This window comes from Mauremys reevesii, linkage group 21 (genome assembly GCF_016161935.1).
Source record: "Mauremys reevesii isolate NIE-2019 linkage group 21, ASM1616193v1, whole genome shotgun sequence".
NCBI classification, from domain to species: Eukaryota; Metazoa; Chordata; order Testudines; family Geoemydidae; genus Mauremys; species Mauremys reevesii.
Genome location: NC_052643.1, coordinates 13,348,618 through 13,362,898, shown reverse-complemented (window position 1 = coordinate 13,362,898; position 14,281 = coordinate 13,348,618). Strand labels below are relative to the sequence as shown.

The 14,281-nt window shown below is 53.0% G+C and overlaps 1 protein-coding gene across 5 annotated transcripts in view; it reads left to right on the top strand.

Annotated features, from left to right (window-relative positions):
• The window catches only part of MXRA8 (matrix remodeling associated 8), a 47,443-nt gene that overhangs the window by 17,817 nt on the left and 15,345 nt on the right, over positions 1-14,281 (top strand). For 4 of the 5 annotated variants that reach the window (XM_039508682.1, XM_039508685.1, XM_039508681.1 and 1 more), the window contains 4 exons: positions 9,862-9,885; positions 10,317-10,625; positions 11,253-11,354; positions 12,634-13,092. In XM_039508682.1, the coding sequence (XP_039364616.1) occupies positions 9,862-9,885; positions 10,317-10,625; positions 11,253-11,354; positions 12,634-13,092 (894 nt within the window). Of the gene's footprint in view, positions 1-2,266; positions 2,346-9,861; positions 9,886-10,316; positions 10,626-11,252; positions 11,355-12,633; positions 13,093-14,281 lie in introns of those variants that run through there. The other variant, XM_039508684.1, reaches the window with a different exon arrangement.

The window sequence follows — 14,281 nt, the reverse complement described above, 5'->3', positions numbered from 1 at the left end:
AAAGGCTCCTATTACCCCCCCACCGATTTTTCACACTTGCTGTCTGGTCACCGTAGGTGGGGGAAAAGGTTTGGCTGGGGAAAAGGGATTTCTCTTGGCTTTTCTGGAGGAGGAATGTTTGGTGTGGAGGGGTTGATCAGAGGATGTTCTGGGTCGTTATCCATGTACTTTGGTTTGTTTTGCTGGTGTGCAGAAGGAAGGGAAGGAACATCGCTTGGGATTGCCCCAAAGCTTTGAGACGCTCTGAATCGTTTGATCTCAGGTGACTTTGTGCTGTAAGGCAGGAGCAGGCAGTTGCTGTGGGCGGTAAGGGGGGAAATGCTAAAACTGTTTGGGCTGCCCAGGTAAAAACAGGATTCACCTGACATCCCGGGGGAGGGCGGAGATGGAGAAGGGGGAGGATGGTCGGGGCAGGAGGGTTATTATAGAAACGTGGCACTTTTTATGTTGTTTCCTGTGTTGCAAAATTTGGGCGGGGGGGGAATGGCAGATCCAATGCGCCGAGAAAGGGGGCCTCAGCTGGCTCTAATGAAGTGAAAAGACTTGTGGGTAAATAGCAGCCCCCCCCCCCCAGAAGGAAGCAGCCCACGTCACACCACCCAAACCAGCCCCTTTGACACCTCTGAGGAGAGGTGGGGGTGAGCAAGGCTGGCTCTCCCCGGGGCACAGGACGGCTCGGTTTCTGAAGGACGACAGTGGAGCCCATCTGGAAAATGTGGGGTGCAAGCTCTTTTGGGGCTTTTTTATCCCCCAGCTTCATAAACCCAAATAATCCCATTAGCCAGTGGCTGGGGTTCCCCCGCACCTGCCTTGCATAGCTCCTGCAGGTCACAGGTGAATTCAGGTTTTGTGCTCAGTCTGGTCCCTGGTGGATATTTTCCACCTCACCAAGCCAGCCACAGTTGGCAGTGCCTCTGGGTGTGGTTCAGGACTGGCAGAGCAGGGAAGGCTGCCGGTGAGGACTGTGGGGCACGGGCAGAGCTGTGAGGGACTCAGCACTGGAAGAGACGATCACGACTGAGGAGCAGTGGGAGAGCTGTGTGGGGATCCGTGACCGGAGTGGGAGGGGGGATGGTTTCGTGTCATGCCTGAGAAGCACTGGCAGAACTGAGGGGACTGGAACCAGCTGGGTTGTTACCCTACACGATTCAGGTGCTTTGGCAGAGCTTGAGGCGCATGTGGGACAGGAACAGCAGGTTCTATTGCTGCTCATCAGCAGTAGAGCAGCGTGGGGCTCAGACCTGCAGGTCAGGGTTGAGGGGTTCTAGCGGACACATTTGGGCGCAGTTTGTGGGGGTGGGGGCAGGGTTGCAGCCCTGTCACAGATCTTCCACTTCCAGGCTGACTTCACCAAATTCCCATGACAATAAAGTTGGAAGCAAGGCGGGGAGATATCCCGTTCCTTCAGTCTTTGATGAGATGCGGTTCTGATCTCCACCCTGGAGCGTTCATCCCTCGGGGAAAGGCCGGCTCCGTTCCGAATGGCTCTGCGTAGCGGGCCGCGGGCCAACACACTGTACACGAGGCTGAGACGTGTTTACAAAGCGAAGCACATATCTGAGCTGTCTGGGAGAAGCAGGGCCTGTGTGCGCAGCAGCCAAGATGGCGACGGGCAAATGCTGGCGGAGCTTCTCCTGGCTCCTCGTGCAGCCGGAGGACTTTTTTCTTTCTGCCGAGACGGCACATTTTTGTCTCTCTCCGGTCTGACAGGCATGTTCCCACTTGTGGGAAGGTGTTGGAATTGTTAGAGTCGGATGGCTGGGGAAGCTTTTGGGAGTCCCAAAAATCCCCTCCGAAAGCAAGAACAAAACTCTGCTGTTGAGAAATTAAATCCCAGGAGCCATTTTTTTTTTTTAAAACGGGGACTTAAAAAAACACCAGTGCAAGGGCTGACTCAGCAATCAAGCGGCTGCCTGTGAGGGGATCTTCATTCAAGATCCAGCCTCGGTCTTTCAGTCCCAGGCCAGCAGGAGATAGGAGCAGCAGGGATGCAGTGTGGTTAGCCGTTAGGAAGCAAGTTACTCACTGATGCCCCCGCCTGGGTGACTTGAAAAGAGGGGCGTAGATCCGCCTCCCTCTGCTGAGTCAGCTGGCAAATAGAGCTATTCCCAGAACTAAGCTGAGCTGTTCGGTGTGGCTATTGCTAGCACAGTGCCTGCAAGACAAACCATAATGGTCCCGTTGACACTGGGTCAGGCCCCCAAGGAGCCAGCGTGAAGTTGCTACCATTTTCCAAGAGAGTACGAGCTTAAGTCAGTAGCAGCATCTGGTATGTTTGCACTGACGTGGGAAGGCCCTTAAAAGTGCTGACGCAGGGGTCGCGATGACGGAGAACGAGGAACTTGGTATTTTCACATGCTTCTTATTTTTAACTTTTTAAAAAACTCCCGTTTTTGAGTAAGCTCCTCGTTCAAGGCCCGATCCACTGCCCACTCGCTCCAGCCGGACCGTGATGCTGCCCCACCCCTCCAGCAAGAGGAGCAGCAGCTCCCTTTTTGTCAATGGAGGCTGGTTTAATGGCCAGTGCAGAGGTGTCACTTCCTTGGACGGAAGCTCAGGCATCTAGACAGCACCCCAGTGGTGTGTTAATGGTTAGAGCAGGGAGTGGGAGGCAGGATTCCCAGGATCTAGTCCTGGCTCTGTGATTGTCTGACTGTGTGATCTGGGGTAGGCTGAAATTTTCATAAGCGGCTGCTGATTTGGGGCGTGTCTGATTTCTTAGGCTACAGCTAGGGGCTGATTCCGAGAGCTGCTGAGCACCCACAAGTCCCGCTGAAGTCCATGCACGCTACAGGTGCTCAGCCCTTCTGCAAATCAGGCCCAAGCTGTCCCAAGTTGGGCACCCCAAAACCGAGGCACCTCAGATCAGTGTCCACTTTCAAAAGCGTTGGCCTGAACCTCTCCAGAGCTCAATTTCCTGAAGTGCAGATTAGAAGTGACGACACCTGGCTCACGAAGGTGTCAGGCGGCACTTTGAAGCTGAAAGGACTATGGCCAAGATCACGAGTGCTATTGTTTAGAAGCCGGGATGCTGCAGAGCTTTGACACAGTGACGCTAAACAGGAGGAAGGGCTCTGAAGGACGACAGGGAATTCTTTCCCAAGTGTCTCCCTGGTGGGTCTTGCCCACATGCTCAGGGTCTAACTGAGCGCCATATCTGGGTTGAGAAGGAATTTCTCCTGGGTCCAATTGGCAGAGACCCTCGGGGCGGGGGAGGCTTTCACCTTCCTCTGCTGCGTGGCTCACGGGTCACATGCAGGTTTAAACGAGTGTAAATGGTGAATTCTCTGTAACTTGACGTCTTTCAACCATGATTTAAGGACGTCAGCAACTCAGCCAGAGGTTCGGGGTCTGTTACAGGAGAGGGTGGGTGGGGTTCTGTGGCCTGCGATGTCCAGAAGGTCAGACTTAGATAATCACGATGGTCCCTTCTGACCTTAAAGTCTATGAGACTCAGTGGCCTGGAAAACGGGCAACGAGATGGGCAAAGGAAAAGGGACTGAAAAAGAGATGGTCAGAGCTGAACTTACTCTAACTGAAAGGCCTTGTCTAGGGACACAGGCAGGCTGGGCCGGAGATGAGGTCCCTGCATTCAGAAGGACCTTCCTCCAGCCTGTATCAGCTGAACCCTTAGGAGGGAGAAGAGCATGGACAATTCCTGGTTGATCTCAGTTACCCTGGGAAGAGACAGTGCGAGTCAAGTATGCTGGGTGTAGATCACTAAGAAGGCTCGATTCTGCTGCCCTTACTCCTAGGGGGAGTCTCTTGCTTCTCAAGTGGCCCCATGGATTTCACCCCATGCTTGTCTTGTAAAGCACTGCTCTCTCTAGACCTGATCCGGCACCTCCTGAAGTCAATGGCAAGGCTCCTACTGGCTTCAGCGGGGCCAGCCTCAGAACCAGTGTGAGTAAGGATGGCAGAATCGGGCCTTTGGGGGGGGGTTACCCGCTGTCACAGGACCCTGTAATGAACACACCCATTTACCAGCCAACAGCCCCATCACGCAACAGTCAGACAATCACAGCCCCATCACGCTGCCTCCTGTGATGTTAGCCAGATTCCTGGCTCAGCCCTGCCGTTGCCTTTCGTCCTCTATTAGCCCTTCGTTGAACAGGATGCCGGGTGTTTTGATTAGCCCAGCTTCGGGCTCAGCCTCTCAGTCGGAGCGGCAGTCTCTCCTTGGCATCCCAGACTCCTTCCGATGGAAGCCGTGGTGGTGTTCTGTGTGTAGGAAAGGGGAGAGGTGGTTTCCTACTTGGGTCACACCGAGGAGGTCACTCAGGACGTTCCTCAGAGTTTTGGGCTCTTGCTTCTTGTTTGTCCAGCTTCTTCTTGGCCTAGCTGAGAAGCTTGCCTTGGGATTATAGAAGCCAGAGCCTGGGTGTGTATTTTACAGGGAGAGCTTGAAATGTAGGCTGTTCCCCTCTTCTCATCCGGCAGAGCTCAAGATTTTGCCTTTCCTTGGGGGCTTTCGTTGGACGGGCCAGCACGATATCTCAGGAACTCAGTGGGAAGAACCCTGTGTTTGCCTCTAGAGTAGAAGAAAAGTTCGGGGCCACCATGTGAGCCAGTCTCCCTAGCACCACTTGTGTCTGGAGCTGAGGATGGGGCTGGGGGATGTAGCTACAGGGGTCAGAGCAGTTGCCCTCCATTTTGTAAAGCGGAACCATGAACTGCAGCGAACGCAGTTTGGCCAAGGCTTGAGGTTGTGGTCCCAAAGCTTCGGCTCTCGTGTTTCTAGGCCTAACGGTTGCAGAGGGAAACCAGGGCAACCTGCCCTTCCCTTTCATCTCCTGGAGCCATCCGCCAGCGTGGCCCTGGACGTGGCATTGACAGTGCTGTGAGTTGAGCACGGGGCTCCTGGCTGCCCCTTGCCTCCGTCGCACAAACTGTGTCAGTGTAAGGGGCTGTACGGCTGCCAGGATGGGTCACTGGCCTTTCTTCCAGCTGGTGCAATGCTTCTACAACACGCCCCCTTCCAGTGCCGGGGGAGGGTGGCCGCAGTGCGGCTCTGCTCTGGCTGTCCCCAGCTGCCCCAATGGCTGCGTGGGGCCGGAGGCAGCTTAGGGCAGTGTCTCAGGCTGCTCTTACTTTGCTGGGTCCCAGGGCAGCCCCAAACCATGACCCAGAATCAGGGAGGTGCCACTTTTCTTTCATCCCATCTCCAGTCTCAGGCACATTGATGAATTGGGTCCCAGTAGCCCACGGGCGTCCCTGATCTCACACCCCTCCACTGTTCCCCCTGCGTCCTGCCCGATCGGCTCAACTCACTACCTCCTTTGTCTCCTCCCACTCCTGGCTTCGGACCTCCTCTCACGCTGCCCCCACCCCAACACAGTTACTGCCTTGATCAAGGTGGGCAAAGCAGCCTCTTTCAGTTGACAGGTTCAGTACTGACAGGTGGGAGTCGGTGTCTCTGAGCCACGCACAGTCCAGGGTTTGTATCCCAGCCAGTCAGGATGAACAATAGAACCAAGAGCTCGAAGTATGTCCCTGGCAAAGCACAGACAGGTATTACACCTACTTTACAGATGGGTAAATTGAGGCACAGAGAAACACAGTGACTTGCCCATGTCCTACAACGAGTGGCAGAGCTGGGAAGAGAACTCAGGAGTCCGGACGTGCAGTTGCCTAGTAACCACTAGCCTGGTGCCTCCCCTGTAAGGATCTGCTAGCAGAGGCTTTAACAGATGAATGAAAGGGAGGCCGGCAGGAGCCGTGTCAAGTTTTTCTCTCCTGGAAGCTGCTGCTCTGATGTTACAGATGATCACGCTCTGCAGCCTTGTTTCACAGAACAACCACGTTTTGCAATGTGGCGGAGGAACACACGTGGCCTGTTAATGAGCTCCAGCAGCCCATCCTGGCAATACGCCCCAGTGGATGGACAGGAGAGTCAGGGCTTGTGTGGTCCTGATCATGCCAGTAGGTAAAACCAGCATAATAACAGAATCCAGAACTGAGGGGAGAGGGGCTCTGCTATTCTTAGCTCAGGGACGATGCAGGCTGTGGAGTGGGGCACATGGAGGGTTTCCGGGTTTGGAAGGCTCAGCTGGATGACTTTGTCAGATGTCCAATTTATGCAGTTTGCCTCCATGGTTTTTACATTAAGTTGTAAGGGGGAAAGGGAAAAATAAATGCGTTCCCACGGCTCTCCCACAAGAGGAGATTCTCGCAGCACCAAATCAATCCATTATTAAGTGAACAGCAAAACTAAAAAATTAATATAGCTCTACCTTGATATAACGCTGTCCTTGGGAGCCAAAAAATCTTGCCGCATGATAGGTGAAACTGTGTTATATTATACGTGCTTTGATCCACTGGAGTGTGCAGCCCCGCCTCCCCGGAGCACTGCTTTACTGCGTTATATCCAAATTCGTGTTATATCAGGTGGTGTTATATTGAGGTAGCGGTGTACTTTGATCCATGTTTGCAAAGCATTTTGGGATCCTCAGAAGGAGAGTGCTATAGAAAGGCAAAGTAGCATTTCCTTGTTGCCCCAAGCTAAATCTGAGCTTCCAGAAATGAAGGCCTGAGCATTATTGTTCTGCGCCAAGTGCTTTGTAAACCTCAAGAACAGGGATCGGAAAGGAAGGAATCACTTCACTGTTTGGGAATGTGTTGTCCCTTTCTTTTATACAAAGTGATACAGAGTCACCGGCATTTCCCCACTGTATTCTCTTTGTAAAGCTGCAAATATAAATGCAGAAGAAAAGGCTTCCATCTGGAGTATCTCTGAATGGGGCTCTTGCATGGAAATGGCCATTCTCACACCATGTCATTGCCGATGCTTTGCGAGAGGCAGAGAATAAGAGTGGTTTATTTTACTGAGCGTGTTCTCTGTGGGTGTGATTGAAGTAGCCCCATTCTGGAGTTAATTTATTCCCTGTTGCAAGAAATAAATTCCAGTCTTTGTCAGGGTGGCATTGTGCCCATGGCATTAGCAGGACAAAACAACTAATTATCTGGCTGTAACCCATTTGTGCTTAAATGGTTAACAGATGGTTTATGGAGATGAATGATGCCACTGTGTTGTGATACTGAACCATGCTCTCCACGCTGCCCACTGGACTTCCCATCCTATGCAACTAGCAGGAGGTACTGGGCTGTCCAAAGGGGGAAATGAAGACATTTGTTTATGTCTCTGGAAGTAGTTCTCACCGCATGGATCTGAGTTATGTGGGCTGGAGAGGCTAGCCTGGGGAAGCCAGGCGTGTGAGGGAGATAGAATGGAATGGGGAGGCCCTTGATGTCAACAGGTGGTTTCTCTGACTAGTACTGGCAGCGAAGTGTGACAGGAGCGTGCAGGGGAACACACCTGAGTGCAGTGAGCTTGGCCAAAGGATTCGTGCTTTTCTGATCATCAGCTTTTTTCCTTTTATGAAACCCTGGAACTCAGTCAGTTGCATCAACTCCCGCATCGGTGCTGCTGCCCTTTCTCCTGAAGACTTGGACACCAAAGTCCTCTGTTTAGCCATAGGACAGGAAGAGTGGCAGTGCCGTCTTCCCCTCCACTCTACTCCGGCTCAGCTCTGACCTGGGACTTGAATCTCCATGTCCATTTAGTCCTTGGTCTCTGTTGGGACAGCAATCTTGAATGCCCTCTAAGAAGGAACCAGAGTGAGATTACCAAACGCCGTTCACACAGGTAGCACAGAGCCGAGCAGGGTTCAGATAGATGATCTACAAGGGGAAGGTTCCATACCCCATTGCTAGTTCCATGAGCCATCCAGCGCCCCCTTGCTGCTACAGTCCATGGATGATCCCTGGAATCGCAATGGACCGTCATGGGGAGCCTGGTCGATGTGGCAGCAGCAGAGGTGCAATTATGCCTGGTCACCCTTTCTTACTAACCGTTTGTGGAAGAAGGGTGGAACTTTTCTCTTCTAGATGTAAGGCTGGGTGTCTTCCTACAAGTCCCCAGGGCCCCTCCCCCTCCAAATGAACAGCTCTGAGGGCCTCGCCCTGGCTGACTATACACCAGGCCGAACAAAAGCCTCTATTATCTATTATATAATGGCAGCGTGGTCAGAAGCACTGCCTAGCACCACGGGCGAACCAGCTGGAGCCAGTGGAGAGAGACCAAGGTGATGTTTGTATGCCAGTTCCATTATAAACACTCCGTCTCAGCGAGAGAACACAGGGGGAGGGTGGGTATTTTGGTAATTCACTACAATTTCCCATCGATGGGTGTGCTCAGCCGCTGTCTCGTCTTACCCTGCACAGAGCCGGTCTGCGTTGTGAGTTGGTCGAAATGCCGGCAGCTGTCGGCCCCTTGTGTTCAAACATCCCCCCTGTGGCTGCTGGTGGAGGAGCTGCCCCATCGGCAGCAGTGGTGGCAAATATTAGGGAGGAAAAAACCCTGTGGTAGACAAGGTCCTGTTTCCATTGTGTAAAGCCAGGCTTTGTGGTGTGAGGGCACAGGGATAGCCCCTGTCAGTATGTTCCCAGCCCTAATCACAGCTCCAGGCTATGAGGCTCAGCTGTAGTTTTCTCTGGGCAAAGCTGCGACTGAGAAGCAGTGTGTGACTGCAATCTGGCTGAAAGCACTGTTGTAACTGGCCCAGGATGGAAGGCACCCTACAGGCATCAGAAAGGCCAGTGATTTCCTGAGAACAGGACCCCTGACCACTTAGTTCAAAAAATGCTGGCCTCAGCCCTTTTAGCAACAGGAGAAACCCTTAGGGATGGCTAGCTGAGAATGTCTACACTGCCATCGGGACAGTGTGTGTAGACACACCTGAGCTAGCTCACTGAAAATAGCAGTGTGGCCACCTGGCCTGAGTCCGGACCTACCGTCCCAGTCCAGATTGTACACGAGCGGCTCGCCTGTGTTGCTGCCCAGGCAGCCGTGGCCACATTGCTATTTTAGCAAGATAACTCGATCAAAGCTAGCTCGGGTATGTCTACATGAGTTGCAGTCATGCCTCCCAGTTGCTGTGTAGACACACCCTTAAGGACAGGTTCAAATCCTGTCTGTAGGCTGCACCCATTAGAAGACGTAAGCTACATACACGTTTAAGGCCTGATCTTGGGAGGAACTGGTGTGTTGTATTAAATGCTTGGTTGTTTTTTTTTTTTATCCTGGTGGCTCCCGAACAGAATTAAGATATTTACCGGGCGAGAAGCTGCATCTGTAGGACCAACTGAGGGGAAGTTAAATTGGGGTTATAAACTCCCCTCTAGCCCAACCAGCACATTAAAGGTCAATGCGAGGATTGGAAGAAATCCCTGTTTTTCTTCTGCTGACATGAATGGCACGTTCATTTCAATGGGGGGGTTGGTGGGTACAGGGTTTGGCCTCTGAAAGTTACCACAAATACCAGGCCACTGATAGGTTTCCAATCCACTTAGCTCCTTTTTCTAATTATCACCTGGACCAGGGTACGAGTAAAGTTACCAGAAGAGAATCCAGATAATGAAAAAGATGGGAGGAGGGGCCAGCCAGATCGCTGGGGTTGACGGTGGTGAAGAGAGTTAATTAGCATGGTAAACTACTGGGCCACAATTTAATCTGGTGCCTCAGGTTATCTCTGCAAAGCCAAGACCAAATCCGACTCTATTTTGACCCCGTGTCTCAACCCCCTTCTCCAGCCTGCTTGTTTTTTTCATTCACTGGAAGTTCTTTGGGTCAGAGACTCTCATTTCTTATGCTTGTAATGGGCCTAGCACTGTGGGGCCCAGACGGGTTGTGAGGCCGTCAGCGCTAGCACAGTATAAATATTAAATAATCACAATGATGAAGAAGAGCTGAAGGATGGAATAATAAAAATAAAGGAAAGATGCTTGCTGCTGGCTATGAATATATTTAATATTTGCTCATTTACTTTGTCAGTAACGTTATTTTCTCTTCTCCTTTGACAGGGTCTGTTGTTCATTTGTATTCAGGTAAGTGACACCCTTTTAATCTGTCCTGGTTTTAGGATCGTTAGAAGTATGGGCACTAACTAGGGTTGCCAACCCTCCCGGTATCGGGCTCGATCTCCCGGAGGCTACTAAAGCCAATCCGGGAAATTTTAGGCTGCTAAAAGTCCAGCAGTGCAGCAGGGCTAATGCAGGCTCCCTACCTGCCCCTGGCCCCACACCGCTCCCAGAAGTGGCAACAAGTCAGGCAGCGACTCCTAGGAGGAGGCGTGGCCAAGGGGTCTCTACACACTGCCCCCGCCCCAAGCACCAACTCTGCACCTCCCATTGGCCAGGAGCTCCTGCCGGACATGCATAGATTCTAGAACATGCTGCCATGACCAACCTGCTGCTTCCATGCATCCTTCCCCACTTCATGCCCCATCAGTCCGGCCTCTCCCTCTCTCTGCCCACAGTCCCAGCTGACATGTTGAACCCTGAGAGCGTGGTGGTGTCGGTGTCGAATGTCAGCGCCGTGGCTGGATCCCAAACTGTCCTGACCTGCAAGAGTTTCCGCATGATCTGGACCCAGGACCGTCTGAATGACCGCCAGCGTGTGGTCCACTGGGACTTGTATAGCAACCAGGATGGCGATTACAAGGCGGAGAGGCTGTGTGACATGTACTCAGCTGGGGAGCAGCGGGTGTACAGCTCCTACAACCAAGGGAGGATAGCCATGCCTCAGAATGCATTCGCAGATGGCAACTTCTCACTGGTGATCAAAGGTACCAGGAGCCAAAGTGATCTCTCCTTCCATTGCTTCTAGAGAGCTGCAGCTCCATGCTCTTGTACTGAGATTTCCTATGGGGAAGGGAGGCTGATGTTATCTGAGACTCAGGAACTGCAGTGTTCTAACCACTAGTAAAGTAACCACCTTTTAAGAGAAATGTGCCTTGCAACCACTTTGAAAGCCTTAATCACGGTGTGTCAAGAGGAAGGATGGCCTTATGGGTAAAGCACTGGACTAGGTCTGGGTTCCAGTCCCAGCACTGTCATGAACTCCCTGTGTGGCCTTGGTTGAGTCACTTAATCACTCTGTGCCTCATTTTCCCCACCTGTAACGTGATAAGAATCCTGTCTTCCTCCCACTCTCTGTCTGTCTGGTCTATGCAGATTGTGAGCTCTCTGGGTCTCTCACAATGCCTCGCACAAGCTTGGCTGGGGCTGGTGTTACTGAAATGCCAAATAATAATTCAAACAAACAAGACTGAGCTCAAATGAGCATGTAACTGCAGAGAGAGGTTGGCCCTGTTTGTCTAAAGCTCATGGCCGCCATGCCTGGGGGCGTGCTGCATAAACAACCGCAAACTATCGTCACCTTGCTCTTAAATGGTCTTTTTCTCCTGCGCTAGATGTTGCAGAGAGCGACCAAGGCACGTACTCCTGTAACCTCCACCATCACTACTGCCACTTGTACGAGACGGTGAAAATCCAGCTGGAGGTCACCGAGCAAGGTAAAGGCGCCTGCTGATGCAAACGATGGGGATCGGTCCCTCTGCGGGGGGGCAAGTACTTCCCATGCCCAATACTTCGGGCCCCAGGCTGACAGAGAACTCTGGGCAGGGGGAGCCCTATGCTCATGTAGAGCCTTGTTGGTTTCACAGGTGTACTACCCAGCTTTGGTCAGGGAGACCCCTGCTCCCACCCACTGCCTCACTGAAATCGGTGGGGGTTTGTGCAGAGGCGGAGCACCGTGCAGGATAGGATCACGGGTGCTGCACGTGAATGTTGCTGCACCTCAGAAGACATCCGTGCTCACTGCAGCTTCTAGCAACCATGCAGCTGTGAGGTTTCATTCTCTTTGCCATTGGAGCCTTGCGGTGTCACAGCTCTCTGGGTTAGACCAGAGCGGGGGCTTCTAGGGACTGCCACCGACAGCACCACTTGGATGGAGACGCCGCTTGCTGTAGATGTTCCCCCTTGCCCGCTAGCTTCACCTCCATCTTGTCCAGGTTGAGCAGCCGGCTGGCTTTCCTGCAGGTCCCAGTCTCCTTAGCCCTGGGAAAGAGCTGAGGCTGCCCTGCCTGGCTGTGCTGCGAAAGAGGCGAAGGGCTGACTGTTCAGCAAGCGTACGGGTAACTCGTATAAGTGGGTGGTGGGATGGGAAGGATGCAGCATCTTCTCCTTTCTGCTCTCGCTCCCTGAAAGTTTCTGTTCGTATAATAAAAATGCCCAGTCTGTCTCCAGGAGCCCCAGGCTGCTTTTCTGTTTTTTATTGCTCAGCATGAACAGCCTGCAAGCCGGTGATCCTGTAACTCCTCCAGTAATTAGGGCACTGGGAGCAGCAAAGCATTTCCTGCAAGGAGACTGCTTAAGACGCTTGGAGGATGGGACCCAGGGTGTTGAAGATAGTCTGTTATCACTATTCCATTCTCAGTCGTTGGAGAGAGCACGCAGACCTAGCCACGGACTCTCAGCTACCAGGGAGGAAGGATGGGCTTGCAGTTAAAGCCCTAAAGGGGGACCCAGGCGTCCTGCGTTCAATTCCTAGCCCTGGCACAGACTCTGTTTGTGAGGTTTGAGAGCCAGTCACTTCCCTTCCACGGGCCTCAGGTTGTGATGCACTTTGAGATCCTTGGAAAGCACTCTCGGTGGTTCCTAGCATAGGAAAGGCTGGTGTCCTTAGACAGCAGAGCTGCCGGGGGCATCGGGTATAATAAGGTGTGTGTGCTGGGTTGTTTCCAGATGTAGATGTGTATGTTTACCCAGCTGCCTCCTGTGTCCTCTCTGCAGCCAGGGAAGCGAAGAGGTACTGGGATGGCGAGAAGGCCGTGATCGTTGCCTTGCAGGACAGCACCGTGGTGCTCCCCTGCGTGAACCGGAACCAGATCTGGACTGAACGGCACAGCGAGGAGGAGCAGCAGGTGGTCCACTGGGACAGGCAGCCCCCGGGGGTCCCGCACGACCGGGCCGACCGCCTCATAGACCTGTACGCCTCCGGTGAGCGCCGCTCCTACGGGCCTCTCTTCATCCGGCAGAAGATGAACATCACCGAGACGGCCTTCGCCCTGGGCGACTTCTCGCTGCGGATTTCAGCCCTGGAGAACGCGGATGAGGGCACGTACTCCTGCCACCTCCACCATCACTACTGCGGCCTCCACGAGCGCAGGATCTTCCGGGTCTCCGTGACGGAGCCAGTGAGAGAGAAGAAGGTGGTGAACCTCACTAACCCCAACAGCGTGCCACCTGTAGGTAGGTGACCCTCCGAGGGTGGGGGGGGTCCTTCCTCCCGGGAGGAGGTGAACAGCTGCAGCCCTGCTCTCGGGCTGAGCTAGGCCGGCTGAGAGGGGCTATGGAGCAGGCCTATGGGCCCTGCCCTCAGGGAATGCCTCCAGTTCCAGAGGGTTTTCTAGCAGGCAGAGATGGCTCTGCCCCCACACCGGCCCTGGGCTCAGGAGACACTCTGGGGCAGGCCGGAAGGAGGGAGGGGACGTGACCAAGGTGACTCTGCATCCCTGCAAAGCTCCGCAGAGGCCATTGATGCAACTTGGAGATGCTCTGAGAGCTTCTCCAGCCTGAGCCAGGTCCACACGTGACCCTGCAGCCAGGAGCAGATGAGACTCAAACAGCGTCACTTCTGTCCATGCAGGAATGAATCTGCCCCTATGTTCTGAGGGGTGGTTGGTGTCTTTGTGTGGGTGGTGGGTGCTCTGATTGCTTGAGAGGAAAAACATCTGCAAAGAGCAAACCCTGGGAACCTCTGGACAGGGCCTGCTCCTGCCTCCAGCTCGCACTGAAGTCAGTGGGAGTTAAAGATGCTCAGCACCTTTGCAGCTGATGGGTCTGATTCTTCTCTGCCTTGCATCTAGTGCCACTCTATTCACTGGTGCAAAGTGCATGTCCATGGTTACTATTCTGGTGTGGGAGCATTTCACACCCACTCTGAACAGGTGTCCATGCCAGGTGGTGGAGAATCAGGCCCCAAGACCACCCCCCCCTTTTTTTTTTTTTACCATATCTCGCATTTTCTGCTCTGGACGAGCTGCTCTCTGAAGCCTGTTCAAACCCTGAACCATCACACTCATCACAGGCAACTCCCCTTCCCCAGTTTAATAATTTTTGAGCCTTCCGGGTTATCGTTCTTTATTAACATTTTAAAATATTCATCATGGTTTAATATTTATTGGCTGCTTAATACTGAATTTAAACGTGCTTCATAAATCTTTAAGTTCTGCTTCAGCAAGAGGCTTTTCCAAGCCACGGAGGCCTGTGTCTCCCCGTTGGGCCACAGGTCGGCATCCAGAAAAGAGAGGCATTATCAAACAGAGATTGCCCGTGGGCTGAGTTTATGGAGAGGCTGGGACACAAATACACCTCTACCCCGATGTAACGCTGTTCTCAGGAGCCAAAAAATCTTACCGCGTTATAGGTGAAACTGTGT